The sequence below is a fragment of the Artemia franciscana genome, chromosome 5 (genome assembly GCF_032884065.1).
Source record: "Artemia franciscana chromosome 5, ASM3288406v1, whole genome shotgun sequence".
NCBI classification, from domain to species: Eukaryota; Metazoa; Arthropoda; class Branchiopoda; order Anostraca; family Artemiidae; genus Artemia; species Artemia franciscana.
In genome coordinates this window covers 14,591,082-14,615,550 of record NC_088867.1, presented here as the reverse complement: position 1 = coordinate 14,615,550, position 24,469 = coordinate 14,591,082, and the positions used below count along the sequence as shown (strand labels likewise).

At 34.0% G+C, this 24,469-nt stretch overlaps 1 protein-coding gene across 1 annotated transcript; it reads left to right on the top strand.

Annotated features, from left to right (window-relative positions):
• The first annotated feature begins 1,399 nt into the window (after positions 1 to 1,399).
• LOC136027010 (ubiquitin-conjugating enzyme E2 J2-like) lies at positions 1,400 to 23,885 on the top strand. Its single transcript, XM_065703905.1, has 5 exons — positions 1,400 to 1,543; positions 14,085 to 14,210; positions 16,855 to 16,963; positions 20,613 to 20,741; positions 23,065 to 23,885. The coding sequence occupies exons 1-5, from the start codon at positions 1,425 to 1,427 to the stop codon at positions 23,272 to 23,274; spliced, it is 693 nt and encodes a 230-aa protein (XP_065559977.1). The 5' UTR covers positions 1,400 to 1,424; the 3' UTR covers positions 23,275 to 23,885.
• The last annotated feature ends 584 nt before the right edge of the window (positions 23,886 to 24,469 follow it).

Below are 24,469 nucleotides of genomic sequence, written 5' to 3'. Positions count from 1 at the left end.
TTTAAAAGTTCTACTGTCACCTCCACGAAAATGATGACGGAGGAAATTTGTCACATCTAACATATCTGAGAAAAATTGTGGAGGGTCTTTGCAGCAACTGTCTTTTAGTACGGTCGACAGAGAGGGGGGGGGATCGTGGAGCGATACATGTTTTCAGAGGAAGGATTCTGTCGGCATCATTGAGCCTCCTACAAAGCAAGGCCGATGCATAGTTTGTCGGAAGAAAATACGTCTACAGTATCAAAACTACACAGTGAAATTCCGCCTTGAAACCTCATGCATAAAACTCGAATTCTTCTTGTTTTCTCATATTTTTTACTACTTTTTCTTACGTTATAGACTAATTTGATAAGTAAAGATTTACCCGGATTTTCCCATTGTTCCCAAATGCTAACATCCATAGCACTAATGGGTGCTATTTCTTTGTTGACACTAAAAAACTTCTAAATCGGAATTCAATGACTTCCCTTGAAAAAATTCAGCAGGGATTCGCAGTTGTATCTAGGCTTGGGCATTAATCGGTTAAAAATTACTTTTCTTGGCAAATTACATTAATAAATGGAGAAAAAGAGCCCATTTGTCAGTATACAGGCTATTATTTCTTTGATATAAATATTGTACAGTAGCAACGTAGTCTTCTATTACAGCAGCAAAGTATTACTATTGGCAAATGAACCATTTTATTTCTTCACGAGATAATAGATCATTTAGAGCGTAAATGTATATTTTCTCATCATTTGTATCCTTAGAGGATTTTACCAGTTACATTAATTAAATAATAAGGAGATTATGAAATGGGTTTTTGAGTTCAGTTTTTAGGGGATAGGAAAAGCACCAAACAAACAGACAACTCACGGGTGTAATAATAAGACAAATTTTTGGATAGCTCAGGTTCCAAAATCCTTCCTATATTGGTAATTACCTTTCATTTTTAAGCCTCTGGTTAATGAATACTTAAGTTAAGTCTCATTAATTTTAGGATATATACGAGACAAACTGGAATTAACCCAGACCATAACGGGTTATTATCAGTATTTAATCTGTTTACTCCATGTAAAACTGCAGAACAGCCCTACTTTATCAATGTAGTTGAACTAAATGGTAAATTGGAACATCCGAAGTCGTAATATCATATAACATATAACTTGTCCTTCTTCTAATAATAAATTCAGCAAAATATGGAAGAACAGTCAAGTTGTATTATGAAATCTTTTTTTATTGTTGTCCTTTCGTCATACTAGCTTATGATCCTATTCGGATAAAAGTAATAGTAGTTAAAAGTATCTAGTAAATTTTTTATTTCCCACTAAAGGTTAGATAGTACAGAAATTCAATTGCTGCACTGCCATCTTCATAAATTTGTGTCACAAGTGCTTGGTTTAAAAGATGTCTAGATTTTTGGAAATATTCAAATTATAGGAAACATGAGCCGAAAAATTAGTAATCATGCTGTATCTCGGCTTAAGCAGGACTATATGCGTCTGAAAAAAGATCCAGTGCCATACATAACTGCAGAACCACTACCATCCAATATACTTGAATGGTAATATCATTTATTTCTGAGTGCTACATCAGAGTAGTAGGCTAAAATCTTATTTTGGAAAGGTGTACACACTGGGGCCACAAACCAGGGGCGAATCTCCAGCATTTTTATGGGGGGGGGGCAAGAGGGCTCCATATCTAGATAGTCATTGGGCATCGGCTATTCAATTATTTTTTTCCATAAATTACTAGGGGAGACAATTCCCCAAATAATGATGTCCCTGTCCAGGACATTCTAGCCTATTAGTAGTGTCCAGTAAAATTATTGATGGGGAGCTTTTTTCATTCTCTGGAATTAGGGTAAGATACCAAGTAGTTTGACTGTTGATCACCACCTCTTCCCAATAAATATTTGTTTAGCTTGGATATTCTGACCATATACACCACTAACATTTTTAAATGCACTGATAGTTAACCATGAAACTTAGCTTAATTTCAGACACCCACTTTGGTGAATTTTGTTGTTGTTCATATTAGCCTTGATTTACAAATAAAGTGAACATAGACCTACTGCTTGATACCTTTTTTAAATTTCTTTACATATAATAATCATTTATATTGCAAATTCAAATTTGAGCCCTTTTCGAGCTCTAGAAAATGACAAAAATATTTCTAGTTTTTGGATGTAAAAAAGGCTTAAAAATTTGGTTTGAAACTTAAAACAACCAACCTAGGCTTACAACATACAGAATTTGCAATATATATGATTATTATATCTGTAAAGAGATTAAAAAGGCATTGAGTGGTATGTTCATTTTATTTGTAATTCAATAATATGAACAATGAAAAATTTACCCACACTTTATGATTAAGCCTAAAATTGAGCATAGGATTTTAAAGTTAGAATTACATAGGCTAATTAAATTATAGATAGACCATATCTAGAATACATTCAATCTATGACAAATTTGCAAAGAAGAATGACTATATTAAAATAGGCTAAGATGTAAGGGTATTCATTTAGTCTAAATTTAAATGTCAAATAAAAGCTTCTCAAGATTATAGAAAGCAACTCCTTAAAAGCCCAGTCATAACCATCAGCTTATCCTAACTTTTTGAACTATATGATATGTAAGATTAAATGCCCTCCATCCATGATTATAAAAGATGCATTTTAATAAAATATTTGTATAAAATTAAGCACTCCAAGTGCTATTATCTTAGTTGAGCAAGGCTAATGAAACATTCAGGAATAGGGTAAATTTTTAGTAGTCCAATTCATTATAAGGAAACACTAAAATTCTAGAAGCTATCTTAAAACATTCCAAAATATTTACAGGTTGCTTTAATTCACCCACATTCCCCCCCTTAACAGACAAAGGGAGACATCCCCCGTATAGCCCAAACTATACATACTCTTTGTATTTATAATTTTGCAATTGTTTTCTTCCAGCCACTTGTTTACTTTAAGTGTTGAATTAATAAGAAGCCAAAAGTTGTGCTATTTAAAGCAAATAGAAATAAAAAAAATTTCTTACAAGTAAAGCCTAACTGAAAGTCTATACAAAATTTGTAGAATTCTAGTACTTCATCTAAGCAAATAAAGCCTGCACAACAAGCAGTATGCCCACTTATGCTGATTTGTAACCATTTCAACTTTGGGTCAAACTGATCTTACTGGAATGAAAGAATCAACAAAAGATGCTTCAGTACACAATCATTTTCTTAGGATTAATTCAAAAAACTTTTCCACAAAACAAATTTTAAAAGAAAAGTACAGAGCTCCATTAAGCCAAAAATGAGAAGAAATAAAGTTGCTCTTTACTATTCTTTGAAAAACTTGTTTTGTGGAATTTGTATGTTCATTTTTATTGGCCTAGTCTATTTCATGGAGAAATATTGTATATTTTTTCAGTTTTTCCTATAAGAATCCATAATATGGGTTTTGGGACTTTTACTTTTGAATGGAATTAGCTCTTTTAAAAGTCTCAATGATATTTATAGCTATTTTAGATATGTGTCACCTAAGATATTGCTTATATGCCCTTTCCAAAACCCAAATGTATACAGTTTTTTCAATTAAGGAATGTATTAGCTTCATTAGTTACAGGAGCTGTAGTGGTAATAATAATAGTATACACATAGTGCCTTTTGGCTAGTTCAAAATCCCCCACAGCTTATCCTTAAAGGTCTAACTTAATAGTATATAATTCGTTCTTCAGATATTGCTTTGTCACCTTTTTGAAAATCCACTTGCTTATAGTTTGTTTCGAGTTAGTTCAACATCTTCCTGAATATTCCTTAAATCCTTCACCCTAATACACTTAGCTTGCATAATAGCAATAGTTGCATTAGTATTGGTAGCAGTATGCACATACCACCTTTGGTTTCTTCAATATCCCCTTCAACATACACTACTGCTTAATACCAGCAACCAATCCTGAAGCTTTTTTTATGCATCCCCGTGACAACCTATGTGGGCATAGTGTATTTTGAATTATTTCCATGCAGATTTATACATCTTAAATTGTTTGCCTTAATACCCTTAGTTTTAATAGTAGTACTAGTAGGCTAGTAGCAGATTAATAGTAGTAAATAATTAATAATAGTAGCCCAAGCTTTAGTGGCAGTAGTAGCAATAGAAGTAGTAACAATGGTAGCAGTAGTAGTAGTATGAGTAGAAGTTGTAGCATTATAGTGTAAGTATTTTCTTTTGGTTAGTTCAACATCCCTCACAACAAGTCTTGTTAGTTTCAACTTCACAAACCAAACTATCCCTAAGATATTGTTGTTACACCCTTTAGACAACCTGCATACAGATGGGGTGTTGTGATTCAATTCACCTTCCTCCATCAAAATTCCTTGATAATTTCACCTTCAAAACCCTTAGGCATAATTGTAAAAGTTGTCACAGTAGTAGTATTGAACTCAATAGTAATAGTATTGAATAGCAGTACTACTACTGGCAGGAGTAGTATTAACATGTTGCCTTTTGATGAGTAGAAAATCCCTCTCATCAAGTCCTGGAAGTTCCAACTTATAACAATTAGCAATTGCTATGACATTGCTGATATATCTTTTGATAACCTGTGTGTTTGTATACTTTTTGAAATTTCGTCTCAATGCTTTCATCTTCATCCTTACAAGTACTTTCAATAGAAGTAGTAATTATAGCAGTAACAGTAGAACTAGCTGTAATGTGCATATATTGCCTTGTGGTGAGATGATCTTCCCCTTTAAGCATTCTCTGAAAGTTCCAACTTAATACCCAAATCGATTCTTGAGATATGCTATTTGGACAATGGGCATGCACATAGCATCTTTTGATTTTGTTCAAATTTTCCTCAATACTGTAAATGTAGTAGTCTGGTAGTAGTAATGGTGTTAGTTGTAGTAGTATTGGTAGCTTGCAAATATTGCCTTTTTGATCATCTCCCTTATCATTTCCTGAATTTTCCAAATTAATATATTCAGTGTCTTACACCCTTTTGGAGATATGCATTCGGATAAAATGTTTTGAATTAGTTTAACACTCCCCTCAACATTCTCTGAAAGTCTCACCTGAATGCTTTTCATCTTTTTGGAAAGTGAATTTCAAACATGCATACCTTTCTCAATAACATTTATAATATGTGAACAATGAACAAATGGCCTAACTTACAGCCCTTGTTCTGAGGACTGTGAGGAGGTTTATATCTCCTAAGACATTTTTACTTTACCTTTCAACAATGCAGAACAAAATAGCTCTCTTAAAATTTTGATTGGCATGTTTTGGGGAATAATAGGCTTTGACAGGGGGGGGGGGGCTGATTGCCCTCCATTTCCTCTTGAGTCTTAAAAATGGTGCTAAAACTTCTGACTTTCAATCAAATGGGCTCTTTCTAATCCAAGGTTTATACAACTATCCACTCAATAAAAACCTTATATGCCCCAAGGCATAACTAACAACCCTTGTTCATAGGCTCTGGGGGATTGTGTCCACCCTAAACACATTATTAAAAGATTTTTTGACAATTGGTAACAAAATGGCTGTCTCATAATTTCAATTGAATGCGTTTTGGGAAAAAAGGATATCTGGTAGTAGAAGGGGGGATAGTTGCTCTCCATCATGTATGACTCTTAAAAGGGAACTTGAACTATACATTTCTGTCAAATGAGCTTCTTCTAATGTTCCATGACCACCCTTTGCATAAAAACCTTAAATGTTCCTGTGGCATAACTTACAATCCTTGCCCATTAGATCTGGGGGATTGTGTCCACCCCAGGGGCGGATCCAGGGGGGCGATCGCCCCCCTAGACGGGCTGTAATTATTTTTTTACTGCACTCGCGGAAGTCTGCATTAACGCACGTTCTAACTGCTGTAACTAGACTATAAAACCTTTTTACATTACGTTCATTCCACAGCTTTTCCACTATCAAGTTAGCCTCGAGTATTTTTTGTCACCTCACAGCATAGCAACAGTTCACCCGGTAAATTTTAGCTAGTTCTCGCCTCCCTGTTCGATGTAAACATTGGAAGCGGGTGGGGTTGCACAACGCAACCGAACCTGAAGTGTCAAAAACAAACATGATGTCGGGAAAACGTGGACAAAAGACGCTTGACAGCTTTGTCATTTCAAAGTCTTGCAGAACAGAAGTGTAACTGCAACTGCAAGTTGCTCTTCAATTAGTTCTATTGGAAGTGGCAAACACGGGCAAATTCCTAAAATTTTCAAATCTTCTGTTAACCCCGTTAGCGTTCAGAGTGATCATCCAACAACACCCCCGACCCTGTTTCCGGAAAACGATATTGGGATCCACATCGGTACAATGCATGCCATTGACGACCGAATAAAGTGCGAGCTTCTGGAGAGGCCGTGGAAACTCCCGATTGGATGCCAAATGCCGTATTCTGTTCATTTAAAGCGGGGGAAAGACGAAAAAAGGTACTTGAACGATTCTCATTTGCAGAGTTTCCACTGGCTTGTATATTCTGCTGCCCAGAAAGGCCTTTTTTGCAATTACTGCTCTCTTTTTGTAACTGGGGCTAGCGGGGGTTCAAACAGACAGGTTCCCCTACAAAAGCTGGTCACAAAGCCTGTCACAAAATTTGCTAAGTTACTGGGAAAAGATGGAGACCTGACAGTACATGATACTTCCCGGTACCATCATGACGCAGTAGAGGCTGGAAAGTCGTTTCTAAGAGCCTACCATTCTCCACACGAATCTGTAAATAATCGCGTCAACGAACAGCAAATGAAGCAAGTAACAGAAAACCGAGAGAGGCTAAAGCCAATTCTGGAATCAATCATATTTCTAGGAAGGCAGAATATTCCACTGAGGGGCCATTGGGATGATGGCAGCTTAAACTTGGATGACATGCCGCTTTCCAATGAAGGAAACTTCTGAGAACTACTACGTTATCGTGCTGAAAGTGGCGACAGTAAATTAAAGGAACAACTGAAAACATCAGGAATAAATGCTATCGACATCAGCAAAACAACTCAAAACCAGTTGATTGACTGTTGTGCGAAAGAAGTTATAGGTGTCATTCTAGAAAGAGTAAAGTCAGCAAGGTATTACAGCATCATTTTTGATGAGACAACAGATGTGTTACATTCATCGCAACTTAGTTTAGCTCTCTGCTATGCCTTCGATAACCATAGACGCGAGGACTTCATAGGTTTTGTTGACGTTCATCATGCCACCTTTGAACCTTCCACTGCAGATAAAGAGCCGACAGTCAACGGAAAAGTGATTGGCCGGCTAGTTCTAAGCCTTTTAGCTGAAATGGGTTTGAATTTGTGTTGGAATCGGTACGGATGGGTGTCCAATGATGGTATCAAATAACTGTGGTGCTGTAGTTGAAATTCAGAAAAAAAAGCTAAAAATGCGTCTCGTTGTCCCTGCTTTAACCACGCCATGAACCTTTCTTTGTCAAGAAGCTTAGCTGTTTCGAGCATCAGAAATGTCATTGGCATTATAAAAGAAGTTGTTGCATTTTTTAATGAATTTGCGAAGAGAAATTACGTCTTGAATAAGGTTCTAGAAGCTCAGCTCACGGGAATCGGCGAGACGAGGTGGATCGAGTGACACGATTCGCTTAGGCAGTTTGTGTCCGAACTTCCAAAAATCATCCAGACTTTGGAATCTATTAGTCACTGGAGTGAATCAGTGACCGCTCTGAAGGCAAAGACGCTTGTCACAGCGTTACATAGTGCGGAATTCATGGTTTCCCTTCAGTGTCTACACAGTATTTGCGCTCTGACCTTGCCTCTTAGTCGGCTATTCCAGAAGAAGACTTTGGACTTGGGTGCTGCCGATAGCCACGTTTCCGATCTTTTGGATATTCTTGCAAAGCGACGGGAAACGTGTGACGAAGAGTTCGCATTAGTATTCGAGCAAGTAAAAGAATTGTCAGATAAAATCCAATTGGATGTTGAAGTTCCAAGGATTACACAATAGACAGGTTTATCGAAATAATCCTCCTTATACTACGCCTGAAGAATATTATCGACGTGTTGTTTTTATACCTATGCTCGACTCAGTCATAAGTGACTTAAAGAGCCGATTCTCAAGAGACACGCTGAACTCTTTCTGGTTTACCGTACTGCTGCCATCAAATATTATGAATTGTACTGATGATTTGCTGCAATCTTCCGTCAAAGAGATCTCTAGCATGTACCGTCAACTTCTTGGCTTAACCGTGCCGTCTACCAGGGCAACACTTATTTTGGCAGAGGTGCATGTGTGGAGAAGTAGATATCCTCGAGTTAAGAGAGAAGGAGGTATTTTACCTAGTTCAGTGGAAGAAACTACCAAGGAATGTGACAGACACCTATATCCTTATGTCAGCTCACTTCTTGATATTTTTATATCTCTTCCGGTGAGTGTGGCATCTGCCGAGCGTAGCTTCTCAACTTTACGCAAACTGAAAACCTGGCTCAGAGCACAGAAGGGGAAAACTACACTCAATGGTTTGGCCCTCCTTAATGTGCACCGCAACATCGATATCAGCATTGACAGAGTAATCGACGGGTTTGTGAACAGTGGAACCAGGAAGCTTGAATTTGGCTTGTAAACAGTTGTCAGTTGATCAAGTACAGTTTTTTGTAATCATTATTGTAATATATGAAAACCACATTTTCGTTAAACAATAGACCGCCAGGGAAACTTAAAACGTAAAACATAAAGTCAGCGTTGTGGCCGACAAAAAGGACACTACCCCCACTCTTTTCGGTAAGAATCCCCCCCCCCCCCCCTAGAACGAAAGGCTGGATCCGCCCCTGGTCCACCCTAAAGATATTGCTAAATGATTTTTGGACTATTGGTAACATAATGGTTACTTCATAATTTCAATTGAATATATTTCAGGAAAAGAGCTTGTCAGGAAGGGGGGGGGGATTGGCTAGTTGCTCTCCATCATGTTTGACTCTTATAATGGAATTATAACTGTATATTTCCATCAAATGAGTCTCTTCTAAAGTTCCAGGACCACCCCTTTGATACAAACCTTATATGCCCCTGTGGCATAACTTACAACGCTTGCATTAAAGTCTGTGGGGGGTATAGTCATCCTAAATGACAATCGCTTTTGTCTATTAAATGGGCACCAGCCCTTTGAGTTTCCAATCAAATGAGTGATTTTCGAAGTTTTTACAGCAACAAATAGCTATCTGAACATTTTTATCAGATGCATTTTTGGAAAATATGAGGCATGGGTTTCTGCCCTCTGATCACACTGAATCTTAAAATGGGCACCAGAACTTCTAATTACCAATCCAATGAGCCTCATCCAAAGTTCAAATGGCCACTCTTTCTATAAAAAACCTTGCATGCCCTGAGGGGATAACTTACAACCCTTACCCTAAGGGCTGTGGGGGGGGGGGGTTGTCATCTGCAAAGACATAATTTATTGATCTCTTAACAATGCTAAACAAAATAGCTATCTCAAAATTTTGAATGGATGTGTTTGGGGAAATGAATTGCGTGGGAGGGGGTCGGTTGCCCTCCAATCACTTTCATCTATTAAAAAGGGTACGGGTCCCTTCAATTTTCAATCAGATAAGCCCTATTCAAAGTTTTTATGACAACAAATGACTGTTGTACAATTTTTATCAGATGCATTTTGGGAAAATACTAGGTGTGTGTGTGTGGGGGGGGGGGTATCCGCCCTCTGGTCACTTTATATCAGGAAAAGGGCATGGAACTTCTGATTATCAATTCATTGAGACCCCTCCAAAGTTCTTACAACCACCCTTTTTATAAAAACCTTATATACCCCCAGGATATAATTTACAACTGTTGCCCTAAGGGCTGTGGGGGGTGTCATCTTCAAAGACATAATTCCGGGACTTTTAACTACGCTGAACAAAATGGCTATCTAGAAATTTTGATTGGACGTGTTTGGGAAAACGATGGGCATGGGAGGGGTGTTGGTTACCCTCCAATCACTTTTAACTATTAAAAAGGCCACTAGCCAATTGAATTACCAATACAATGGGCCCTTTTTGAAGTTTCTGTGACAACTTTTTTAATACGAAGTGTCCTGGTCTAAAAATAAAATACATTGGGCCTACATCACTCTTTGCTTAGGCAGTGCTATTGCTCTGTCTATGATTGACAAACTGTGCTCTGAGCTCAAAAGCTGCTTCATGAATGTTCTTCCACTGTTAGAGTTAATTTCTGCATTAGATGTAGGTTATCTATACTTTCTTGTTACTTGCCAGTTTAGTAAATTATATGGAATCTTACTATGACGTAACGATGCTAAACTTCACAGTCACGTAAAAGAATTGTCAGTAGCATATTTTGAACTTTTAAGAAATATACATATTTTATTGCTCTGCTTGTCATAACTGCTAGTAACGAGATGCTTTTCTACACTGATTTAAACATATATTAGATCAAAAATGGACCATATTTGCTCAGTGATCTGGTGCTGATGTTTAGTGAAAAGCCTCCTGTGAAATTCTCAGATCTAGATGCTATTGAGGATATTTTTGGAAAATGAAAAGATGTTGATTCCTAGTGTTGCAGTAAAACTGTAAATTGATTTTTCATATCATTTCTACACCTATCATTAGTTGCTTTTAATTGTTTCTTAATTTTATTAGCCCATTTTTAGGGAGGCCTCTGCCAGCCACTGTAAAGATGTATTGCTCTTAAATAGCTCTTTGGGCCTGTCACTTTAGTGGGCCTGCAGAGTTCGCCTCCCCTCTCCAATTAGTTCAAAGTAAAATGACACAGAATGCTCTTTTCCAATATACTAATTCGAGCTATTGCAAAGTCAATTTAAAGTTAGGCAGTTCCACATTGATATTGTTTTTTTTTATTGCTTTTTTTTAATATTGGCAGAGCTAAGATGAAAACATGCCATTTGATTTAGGCTGTTCAATTTTTTTTTTTTTTAACATTTTTAGTTTTAATTTTCTCATTTTAATGTAAGTATATATATATATATATATATATATATATATATATATATATATATATATATATATATATATATATATATATATATATATATATATATATATATATATATATATATATATATATATATATATATATATATATATATATATATATATATATATATATATATTCCTGGTGTTGTGCTGAAGATGGCCCTTGGACGTAGGGCCGTCTTTGAAATATTCACTGAATTGAATTACACTGTCTTGAAAAAAAAATTACCTATTGTTTGTATGTTGTGTTTGTTTGATATGGAAAGGCAGTATGTTCTTCATTGCTATTTATATTTATAAAAAACAGAATTGAATTGGGAATCAAATGGCATAAGCCTATTTCTTTTTTTTCCATTCGATTTCTGTCTTACATTATAAATTTGCCTAAAATATATCACCCAAAATGAAAAAAAAGAATTGTATAAAAAAAGAGAAAAAAAATGGTGGCCTATGTCTTTTACTGTAACTGAGCTAAATTACAAGTTACTTTTGTTTGAAAAGGTTGACCGAGAATTGAATTGATAATTTTAGCAAGAAGAAGCTGAAGCAGTATGTGAAGAAAAAAAAATCATAATAATTTCACCTTGAAGCTTAAAGATTTTGGATAATCTGACTTGATAATTGAATGTTGAACCAGAAATATTAAATGAAATTGTGTTTGACTATCAAGAACATAAGATACCGTTTATCTTCATACAATCCACATAGCCCTTTAGAGCTCAAAATGAAATTTGTGATTGTATTGATTAGAATATTTGGAAAGAGTGTTGAAAAGTAAAATGCTTCGCGTGTTAATCATTCTAATTGATAGAAACAAGCTTATTTTACCAATTTACTCAACATCAGATGCATTCATATTGTGATTTATCCAGTTGATTCGTGTAGACTAGCTAACAATAGAAAATTGTATTTGTTAGGTTTAATTTCCATATGTTTTTTTTTTATTATGAAATTTAAATTTGCTAGCTTGAAGATAAACCATGCATTTGATGTGTTTTTCAATGCTGTTTTAAAATGTAATAACCACCACAATTAGAAATCTCAGTTTGTACCTTCAAAGAATCTCCAATCTAAATGGTGGCATACAGTCCCTTATGATTTTTGATAGCAGAATTAGAATAAAAATCTACCATTTGACTAAAGAATTAATGCTCTGTTAGGATTGACATTCATCTATTCTAAATACATCTATTTATTATAGTTGAATAAAGTAAATTTCATAATTCAACATCAGCAATAAAATCTTGCTTCTCATTGTTCTTTGCATTATCATAAGTATCAAGGAACAGAGAAACATTTTGAAGCCTCTCATCCGGGACCTATCTTAAGTCTATTCATACCTTAAAACGTGAATTATCTAAGATTTTTTTTAACTATTAACTTTTTAGGGCAGGACCACTTTTGTTGTCAGTGTTGCCATGTTGAAACATGGAAGTAAATAAGTAGAGCTAATTAGTTGGGGGCACGAAAGTGACAACTATATCTTCAACAGAAAGATAGGCCCTCTTAACCTACCTACTTACTTTTACTTCTTGTCCTGATCAGACTAGAGGCTGCTCTGTCTTGCACAACATTGATAATTTCACCAACAGTCATTTTACATGCTGCATTGTGATGTACAATGGCTTCAATATGGTACAACCAGTCCCTAACGAAAGGGCCAGAAGCCACTAACAGCTGTTTTGTGCTATATCTTTTCATCTTATTTTATGTTGATTTTTCACCTGTTTCCTTTTTTTTAATTGTGTACCTACTGCTACCAAAAGCTATATATGTAAGCCTTTTTAATTAATAATTGAGCGCCGAACTTTTCTTAAATATTAAAATACATGTGATTGTTTAAGTTTCCACTTAATCATTTCAATAATCAAAATTTACTTTGACTGTCTTTTGTGCTTTAAATTTCTTGAATGCAGTTCTTGAGTCCCTGGTAATATTGCATAATGCTAAAATTTAAAAAAAATTAACCTAAGAAGTTTTTATTGGTGGTCATAATAAATCCATGCATTTGAAATAGATGACTGTGTCATATCAACGTAGCATTGAACTATCATTGCAAAATTATGCTACACACAATTTTTTGTAGCGTAGCAAAGCAAAGAGCATAGTGTAGCAAAGAGAATCAAGGTGTAACTTTAAGGGTTCAAGAGGGAAGCTTATATTCTCCTTTTTTTCAACAAATGTTGCTATTAAAAAATTTGAATAAATTTTCTTCTGTTACTGTCAAAACAATGGAGGACTGTGTTAAAAAAATGAATGAAAGAATTTGAAAACTGTTATAATGTAGTCAAAAATCACTGAAACTTAGACATGGGCCAGTTAAAGGCAATTGAAAAAAAAAGCTTAGCAGAGCAGTATAGACAAAAATAAAGCATGAATTTTGCTTTAATTATAGCTAGTTTAAATAAAGAAATGCCCAAGAATGTTAACCAATAACTAAATTTATTTTAGAAACTACTCAATAATTAAGATTCTATATCAGTTTAACCTAATTGAAGATTTTGGCTGTCCACAGATGCTTTGTTTTGGCGGGAAGCAATGGGGAGGCAACCTGTAATAGGTAACTCTTCCAGGAAGAGTTTAAAGCCTACCGAAGCAAACAAAACCTAGGAGAATTATTGATTTGTCAGACCAGTGTAATGTTGTGTTGTTTACTAGGCTATCGTTTCCTCGAGGGGTGCCACTTGTCAAGGTCACCCTTCAGCATCATTTGCAGTCATGGTTGTGGTTAAGCAGATTCGTAAAAGGTCCATCTTGACACCAATAAGTAGTTACGCAAGCAGGGTTTTTCTTTTGGGGATAAAGAGAGATGAAGGAGTATATGACAGAGCAGAGAATTGAAATATCCTATGTCGAAAAATGTTTATCTAAGGCAAAATTTTGTATCCAATCTAAGTTTCTAGCCTTAATCTGTCTTCAGGTGGTAGGTATCACAAGATCATAACTTTTCGAAGTGAACCATGCCATTTCTACCCAAAACCTCATGAATTTCGTTATTATATCTATAATTTCATATAGTTTTTGAGTTATTCCTCTAACCCCTCCAAAAGAAACCAAATTTTTTCGCACATTCTTACTTTCTCAGTCAAAGAAGGGTAAATCATTCAATTTATTTAGTGTCAAAATATAAAATTCATTTCTTTTTCTTTCAGGCATTATATAGTGCAAGGACCACAAGATAGTCCATATGAAGGTGGTTATTACCATGGAAAACTGGTCTTTCCCATAGATTTTCCCTTCAAACCCCCTAGTATTTATATGATCACCCCAAGTGGAAGGTAAATATCTTCTATTTTCCTCCCCACCAATTTTTTTTCACGAGTAATATTAGTTGTGTTGTCAAATGTAATTTTCTGGCTTAAGTTTTAAGTTAACGTTTAATTTAAGTCTGGTTAAGTTGGATCATGTATTTGTGTAACTTAAGAACTTTGCTATTTGTAATTTGATTTCAAAAAGGGCAATTCGATGGTGAAATTGAAGATATTACTGACATTTTTGCAATTGAGTCAATAAACAGGATTTCTAATATGGGTTAAGGAACATAAAAATTTAAGGTAGATTCCTATATTTTGAAATGACATTGTTGTATACAGGCCTAGAAAAAAAGAACTCTCAACATAGAACTAGCAAAGAAATCAGGATTTAAAAGGAACTGAAATTCTTTCTATGGGCTGGGTTTTAAGTTAATAATTGGTCCTTGGTTTGTTCAATGGTTTAATCGGGTTTATAAATTGGTTTTTAGCATAATTTCTTAGGATTTGAAAGGAACTGAAAATCTTTCTTTGGGCTGGGTTTAAATTTAAATTTGGTCCTTGGTTTATTTAATGGTTTAATCGTGTTTTGAAATTAGTTTTTATGATGATTTTTCAGAATTTAAAAGGAACTGAAACTCTTTCTGTGGGCTGAGTTGTAAATTTAAATTTGGTCCTTGGATTGGTTAATGGTTTAATCGTGTTTTTAAAGTGGTTTTCAGCATGATTTTGGCGTATTTTTTTTACCTTTTCTTGTTTTTTCTTTCCATTTTGTAGAAGACACTAATATTAACCGAAAACACAATTTATTATCTATTTTCATTGATTGGATAAGCAGTTAATTTTAGCTTGAATGTAATAAACCTGTTCAGTATTGTAAAGTTGACTAAATCCTCAGCCTGATACTCGTTTCATGTATCAATTCAACAATATTACTAGAAATGGGTATATTAAACATGAAATTGATTTCTAAAAATCGTATGTATTAATAATGTTAATCATATTGAGTTAGTCAAATATTGTATTAATTGCTAGAAATTAAGTATATTAATATAGATGTTAAACAGGTGGAAAGTTTCAAATTTTATTGGAGCAGATAAATAATGTTTAAAAGATAAGGCAAAATAAATGACAAATAAGTGTAATAATTTTGTGGCTAATTTTGGCAAACAGTGTAAGTGTAGCTGTAAAAAAAGAAAGAAAAAAAAATGCAAATGTATGCCTGTAAACGAGGGTGATTACAATAAATTTACAGAATGCAAAATCATAGATGCTATCTTAATTTAATGAAGTATATTTTTATTGAAAAACAGACGAAAACGATGTCACTGACATGAAGGCTCAAAATATTTCAGGATTGGTATATATATATATATATATATATATATATATATATATATATATATATATATATATATATATATATATATATATATATATATATATATATATATATATATATATATATATATATATATATATATATATATATATATATATATTTCTGCTTCTAATCTATATGCTAATGATTAGTCTTGTCATATCCTTGTTATTGGGTTGGAAGGAGCCTTAGTTTGCAGTGTCTCATTAAAAAAAAAATGTTTATTTTGGCTTAATTGGATTAAGAATTGTATTAATAATTTTTTATTCTTTTATCCAGAGACAATTCAATGGCGATTGTCTTGTGAAATTTTCTTACGAGTTTCTTATAGTATGTGTTAACTTCTAACCTACTCTATATGCCCACGTAAAGTATTCCCCTATCTTATTTTTTGCTTGGGTTTGAAGGAGCTTTGGTTTGTGGTATCTAATTAAAAATAATTTTTAATTTGTTTTAATGGATTCAATGAGTTAATAATTTCATCATTAAAAATGATTTTCATCCATCGATAATTAAATGAGGATTGTCCAGTGATGTTATCTTATGATTCACTTCACAGTATGAAGGAATTTCTATATTTATTTCATAAACTCATGTTTAGTCTTGTCTTTCCCCCCTTTTCTGACTTTGGTTCGAAGAACATCCGTTTTCGATGTCTTCTGTGAAAGTAATTTTTATTAATTCTAATGGTTTTAATTGATAGACTAAATTGACGATTTTAATTGGTAAAAAAATATATTTTCATCGAGAGGTGGGTCTGTGGGGATTCTCCAGTTTCTTGTGAATTTCATGTAGCAGCTGTGTGTTAATATCTTTATCTAATCCATTAATCTCATTTAAAGTTTCGTCTTCTCTCCTAGTTTTGAATTGGTATGGATAGAGTCCCTGTTGGTTGTATCTTATTGTAAATAAGTCAAACAAAATAAAAATAAGGAAAAAAAGAACCACTAAAGTATTAATGAGTAACTAATCATTACAACTAAAGAATTAGTAAAGGATATAATTGAAATTAACCATGGAATTAAATAATCAAAGGAAATAGTCAGAAAACTGTCTCCAAAATCAGGCAATTTTCATTTCATACTGCGCATTTGATTGTGCAGATTGATCTCATTTTCAAGCCTCTATCATTCACTCACTCTGGACGTCTTTTGGTTGCTATAAACTAACTAGAACCAGCTTTTTGTACTTTATTGAGATTTGAAAATAATTTGAATCTTGAAAGTTGCACCTATGTTTTGTATATTGTAATTTAAAGTTAGGATTTTTCAATCCTTTGCCTGCTTTTAGGTTCAGAGTCAATACAAGGCTTTGTCTGTCCATAAGCGACTACCATCCTGACACCTGGAATCCTGCATGGAGTGTTTCTACAATCCTTACTGGTCTTCTTAGTTTCATGGTAAATAATGAATTTTTCATAATTTTGATTGTTTCATTTAGCAAAATTTTAAATCTTTCCAGCAATTTCAGCAAAGAAATTTCCCTTCAAGGTTACTACTAGGTAGGCTATTAAAAGGTTTCCTAATTAATTTAACTTGAAATTGATTCTTTGAAAAATCGTCTTTTGTTAATTTGACTAATAGCTCTCTGTGAGATCTTCTTGTTTTTCTTTTAATTTGCATTATCTAATTCAGTGAAACATCTTCATTTTAAAATTTTTGATTTTTCTAATTTTTAGTTTCAATTTAGTTATTTTTAATTTTCAATTTATTATTTTTTGAAGTGCCTTAATTTTTCCCGCAGTAGCTTATACACCCGTTTCCAAGTTATGTTGAGTCCAATACTACAATTTGAAGTTAAACAAATTAAAAAAGTTGATAAAGTGAATACCAAAAAGATATGCATTTGAATGTATTTTTTTCAATAGCTAGCACTGTAATTATTTTAATTGTAAAACATTGATTGTGACTAACTTAGTTCTGCAATATAAACCTAACAGGATCTCTTTCTTGAATTCCTATTTGAATATCTCTGTTGCTATCATTAGTACTGGTGTACCATAAAATAAGGCTAGAGAATAATTTTGGAAGGATATAATTTTCTTTTGAAAGTTAGAAATGACCAATGAAAGACAATATTGGCCTTTTTCCTATAAATAGTACATTGGTTACTAATAGTTGGAACCGGGTGTCCAGTTTTAGTTTCTTTACCCTTTAAGTTTTTGCTTTGCTAATTGTTAAAAAAAAATTCAGTTTGTTCCATTGCTAAAGCCAGTTTCAAAAATGCTAATATTTTAATGCTCCTAGAATTTTTACTATTCTATTGTTCGGTTTTTTTAATTAGATTGGCCATTGCTGAAATACAACTTGAAATATACTTGAAGAAGTGGATCAAAGAAAATTCAGTTTTGAACAAAGTTTTGTTTTTAACCTGGATTTTATTGATCCCAATGAAAAACTGGGCAACTGAACCCGAGTTCTTATTTCGCCTAAAATGTTATATTGAAAAAAAATGACCAGTGCAACAACACAAACACAGAAACAAATCCATACCATGAAAATAAAATAAATAAAAAAAAAGACAGAAGGAGAAAGGAAGAATGTCCTACTTCCTACTTTCTACTTTAGTAATTTAAATAGATGCACAATCAACCGCAAAGAATAATCCATGGACAGGCAGTCGTGTCGTAAGCAATTATAAGTCGTCATGTACCGAATATTAAGAAACAAATAAAATAAATAAGAAAAATAGTTCAAAGGTGACCACCCAGCTCAAGGGCTCATCAGGAGAATACACACCTGCCTATAAAGACTCGGCACTTTAAATTCCCTACCCAGACAAGTGGCGTGCCTACCATAAATTCCCTATGTATGACTAATAATATGACCTCAAGCTCCCTAAATCTTCTACTAACCTCAAACGCTTTTTAAGATAATTTTTGCCTTATCTTGTTTTGTCCTGCAAAAACTCATGTCTCGTTCCTAAAAAATAGCCTACGGTCATTTTCAGTTATACTTATTACATTCTGAGATATATATTTACCAGTGTGTTGTCACATGGTGTGTTCACAGTTTTATTTAAAAATATGGGTTTAATACATTTATGGCAGATGCAGATCCAGTTGGTCCTGCAGCATTAACCTGCATCCCTGAAATTATCATTAAGAATATACATGAAAACCTAGGGTACATTAATTAACGTCAGATGCATGGTAAGACAAGTTGTACCTTTTGTTGTCTTATCTTCAAAAAATATTATCTCCTTCCTCCTTGTTTAGATTTGTTGTTACATTTATTAAATTGTTAAGTATTCAATTACAAATATGTTATCACGTGTTATGTTCATGCATTTATCACAAGTATATGTTTAATGCATTTATTATAGACAACGTCACGTTTGGTACTGCATTAATAACCTATGTGTCTAGAATTATCATTAAAACGTAAATGTGGAAATGTCTGGTTTCTCTTACCGCACCAAGAACAGTGAAAAGGAAATATGATGGTTTGAATCGGTTATTTCTGAACTTAAAAAGCTGTATAAAGTATGAAACATCTGTGATTCGCATTTTGATGGGAAAAGACTCCATATGTGGTTATACAGCAAAACATAAGCTTAACGTACGGCTTTCTTTTGAAGGTCTAGTCTTTTTTAGAATCAACAGACTGATAATGTTTGAAGTCTGTGGACAAAAAGTGTTGCCAAAGTGAACCAATTAGCTTTGCTTATTTATTTTCACGGTTCAACGTGGCAACACTGACAGATGCGTGGTACTCCCCTTAGGCTTTTGAAATAGCCCAAAAACAGATCGTAGAAAATTCCGGTTCTCAAGTATGAATAAACCTAAAACGGGTAAAGGGGGTTAAATAGGGATTTTTTTGGTGTCCTTGACATTTGGAGATACTCGGTATATTTCACATTAAAATTAAATTATTTTTTGTTTTACTTTTAGCATTAGTGTTTCCTGTTATGTATTTCATCAGCTTTTTACCCTCCCCCTTCTCTCTCTTCTTAATGAATATAGTTATGTAAAAGGGATGTCTGTAATCAATATTGTATGTAGGACTTTCGTCCGGAGGGAGGGTGGTTACAAAAAAAACATGAAAAACACATCGAAAATTTGACTATATGCATTTTTGTTATGTTTTTACGAGCTGGTAAAAATTTTGGTGGAGGGGGATTCACATCCTGCACCAAATATTTATCTAATCGGATTTAAGTTTATTTGCTTAAACTCTACAAAGTTTTTTATCGTTACTTTCATCTGTATACCGGATACAATAGCTTAAAGATAGTTTTGATTTTTCTTCTGTTTTTAACCTCCTGGATTACCAACCAGGATTAGCTTTTGTTCCACTCGCTTCGTCAAGGTTGGACCCGAGTTTGAATTGTAGAAACACTACAAATCGTATATTAGTGTAGTGTGATTTGTTACTAAATTGTGCATTGCAAAAATGGTGTCCTTGGTATTTTAAGGTACTCTATATGTGGTTGTGTAGTTTAGCAGCAGAAAATAAGCTTAAACATTTTTCACCAAACAGCTTAAGAAAGTGTAGCTTTCCTTTGAAGGTGTAATTCTTTTAGGACTCTACAGACGGACAATGCTTGGAGTCTGTGGACAAAAAAAATATTGCCAAATTGAACCAATTACTTTTTCTTGTTTATTTTCACGATTCAACGTGGCAACGCGGACCAAAATGTGGTACTGTCCTAAAAAATTCGTAATTTTTAAATAGCCTAAAGAAAAATCTTTGAAAATTGTGGTTCTTATTTATAAATAAACTCAAAACGGATCCAGAAGAGGGGGACAGAATATGAATTTGTTTTGATGTCCTTGGCACTTTAAGACGCTTGAGTTAGGGGTAAGCTACTAACACGTCTTTTTGTCCAATCACGACTGGTCCTGTGAAGTAAGCAAATATAAAGCTGAATTTTAAAGCTACTAGTTGTAGCGCCAGTTAGTATTGCATCAATAAGCTAGTGTGTTTATCTACAACTATCATTTAGACATTTACATATAAAAGTCTCATTTTTGATCTCATGGCGAACAAAACCATATTTATGTGGAACGGCTCTACTTGTATACAATTATTGAAGTTTTTTTTTAGCTTGAAAAAAGCCCTACATTAGGAAGTCTAGAAACATCAGATTATGAAAAGCGGAACTGGGCTGCTGCCAGTTTAGAATTCAATCTGAAGAAAAGTGTAGTCAAAGAACTATTCCCAGAAATTTATGAGGTAAGATAGAGCTAATCATTGGTTTATGACTGCCTTTAGTGCTGGGGGGGAGCTAATTTTGTTTTATATTATTAGACAAGCACAGAAACATTTTGGCTTAACGGCCTGTACCGTTCTCATTCTACTCAAAATCCTGACATATTTACGATCTCATTTATAACTCATTAGAATAATAATAACAGGTCTATTTTTTGCCAAGGAAAGTCTTATAGCACATTTTTGAATAATACGCATCTCAAAATAAATAAAACATGTTAATACTCAGCCACCCTCCACTAAAAAACAACCTAAATTACTATTCTTCCTTCACCACCGCATTAACTTATATACAAACCTGAACTCATTTAGAAACGATATTTTTTTTCTTTACAATGGTTTGCAGGATCCACAGGAAATCAAAAATAGCGTCCCTTTTAGTAAATAATTTCTTAAATGAGAAAGCTACTGGAACTCTACAAGAATGTTTACTACATGTCAAGTTCCTAAATTACATTTGCGAAAACGGCAATCCATTTCAGAACCCTTTCTTTCACAAAATCTTTTCCATTGCTGAGTGGTAGACAGTTAGCTCGAATTTGAAATCAAAAACCTCATAAGTTGGAAATGAAACTTATTTTCTACCCGTAAATCAATTTGTAAGTGATTCATCCTTTTCTGGTGGTCTTCTTCCCTATTAAGGAAAATCTAGGGTAATCTTGCTGATTACTTGCTTTATTAATTAATGTATACTTAAGTAGTAATTAATCTCTAAGTGTGTTGCATTTGTATTGATTCTACCTCTGTGGCCGACTGCTCTCCAGCTCACCATGCCCTCAGAGCTCACCTCCTTCATATATTATTGGTGGAAGTTGAAAAATCAAAATGTATTTATGCATCTTGCTATCTTCTCTACTTGAAAAAGTTGAATTACGTAAATTTGCTGATGAAACTGCTTTGTCTATCCATCTCTTCAGTTTGATATGCTCTCTTCGACCACCTTCTCCTGATAATATTACTCTCGAATGTTAAAGTTTTTTGCTTCATATCAAGTTTTTTGCTTGATTTCAATTTTTTTAGTAACTTTTTTATTTTACCCTTTTTTCATAGCATGGATCCCTTTTACCTCAACTGTCTTTATCTTTCTGTAATCTAATACTTGTTTTTATTTGACTAAATAAACTTCTAGTGCATTCAACAGAATCTGCTGAATGGACCTACACTCTCTTTCCAAACTAAATTTCTGAATGGGTGCCTGTTGTTGCATTTGTCTTTTCCGTATGTGCAATTTGTGAACAAGCAGAAAGGATATGTTTTAAATGTTCCAAGTGCAAAGACATCAAGGAATTAGCTATGCTTAGTGGCCATAACAGGATTAAAGCAATTGTACTTAGCAAAATAGCTGAAGCAGTACTTAATAAGACGGCCTTCGCGTGCATCCAGACCATGTGCGTGACATTTTGGGAGAAATTTAAGGTGTATTTCTGCTGTTCTAACAAAACAAAAATCTTATCTCATTTGAGATATAACCACAGGTGACTTCTGGGGTTTAGAGTTTTGTATTAATGTTCATTTGCTATTCTCTCTTTTTCTCGTGGGATGTATGGTGGTAAAACGATTAGAATGGGAAATCCGTCTAATTTTTTCTTCAAGTCTTATATTTAACGTCGTGTAAGTTTAACTTATATAGTTTAAATTTATTTGACATCCGTCAAGCCACTTCCTGGGAAGGGCTTATCCTTTTGTTCATAAGCTATATATGCAATAATTTAATTTAATATCCCGTGCCCACATTTCTACGGAAATAGATAATCCTAGCAGAATTATCTGGCTCTAGTTTCTGAGCCCTTGCGTATGAAACTACGTAATCTTTCCTCCTCGATCCCACTCACGAATAGTCAAGGCTCATTTAATGTAATGTATGTATACCAGAAGACACTGCTTTTTGTAAAAAAAACTTATTTTGCCAATTAGTTTTTTGTGCGGAAATTGACCCTCATTTGTTGGTTGATATCCTTTTTACTTATTTTCACTTATAAGTTAGAAATCTAACTGTTGCTCTGATGTCAAATCAAAATTTAAGAGTATCTATTTCGTCAAAAAGTCTTCTGAAATGCTCCAGTTATAGTGAATTCTATTCTACTTTTAGAATATACAAACACAGAAATCGTCAGATTTATTATTTTTCTAACTTCCAACACCCTTCTGTAAAAGTACCTTATCCCTCCCCCTAACGCATCTCACGATTTCTCAAGACTCTTAAAATCGAACCTGGTGCATACAAAAAAAAAATGTTTAGCATTAAGTCGATACATTTCTTTATGTTAAAGATTTCTTTTTTATGTAGAAAATGTCAGACGAAGTTCAAAGGAGAAAATTGGAAGCTGAAAATGCAGCCAAATCAGCATCAGTTGAATCTGGAAGTCCCTCTGCTTCTTCACACATAGTTGGAATAACAGATAGGCTGCAAAGCTGTCTCACAAATTTCGGAGTTTTAGCGTGCGTGATTGCATTCGGTTGGGTTGTTCAGTTTGTTCTCAGTTCTATTGACTATTGATGTTTCGCTGTAATAGAGAATGGGAAACTGGTGTGGATCAAGTTATTTGATAAGAAGACAAAAAGGCATCTAAAATATATTTAAAAACCTTAAAAAGATTTTTTTTATAGTTTTTCTTTTGTTTTAAACTGAGAGGTAAATGACATTGCGCCAAAAGACTCAATGTCTATATTTCTACCTTTTTTCATTAGCCTACTTTCGGTATGCCAGTATAGCACTAGCCGTTTATCCAGAAAAAGTATAATAACAAAGTTTTTGCATAGTTTAAGGACTTTGAGATTGAATTCAAAGAATTTTTTTCCTTTAGTCGTAATGGAAATTCTTAAAAATTAAAATTAAACTTGATTTGGATTTTTATAGTTTTTCTGGGCAACGTTGCCCTATCGGCGGTGCTAGTAGTTTTTACTAAACGTATCTTAAAGAGCATTTAAGATACTTCAAGGTAACCCATCTTTGATCATAATTCTCAGTGCTTAGTTTCCCATACTCTTTGCTGCTTTAAAAGAGTATCTGGTCCTAGTGGTGAAGGCCAAGTTTATTTAGTTGTTTTTCTTTTGTTGTTATTAATGTGCAAAATTCCTTCTTAATGAATACATATATTTTTTGTTGTACCAAGCTATGCGCTTAGACAGCTCAGTAGGGTGAAGCACCTCTTTTCAGACAGGTACACCTTCTAAACATGACGGAATGTTTTACCTGACAAAAAACGAAGAAGAAAAAGCAGATATTGGAAACTTTCATCTTTAACTATAAGTTGGACAAACCAATATATCCGGGAATTTTTGTGACTAATGTACAGAACTCCTTCCTAATGAATTTGTTCTAATCCAACTATCCATGTAAACAGGTCAGTAGGGTTGAAGAGTTCAGCTGGTTCGCGTTTGGGAATTGGACTGACCTAATGACGGCAAATATGGCGAGTTCTGGATACGATTTTTGTCTGTGAAATACTACTCCAAACTCCTGTAGGAGTATTAGACAAAGGAGTACCATTGGTCGTTCTCTTAAAAATAAGGCAAGAGGTTCGGACAGAATCTTAGCAAGTATATCCTCTGAATCTGTCGAAGTAGCTATCTTGACAGACAAACAAACAAAAAGAAAAAGCGCATAGATATGTTCCGACAACCCATTGAAACAACGAACATCTCGTCATTAAATCACAGCTTCAAAATAAATATCACACAGAATCAAGAGA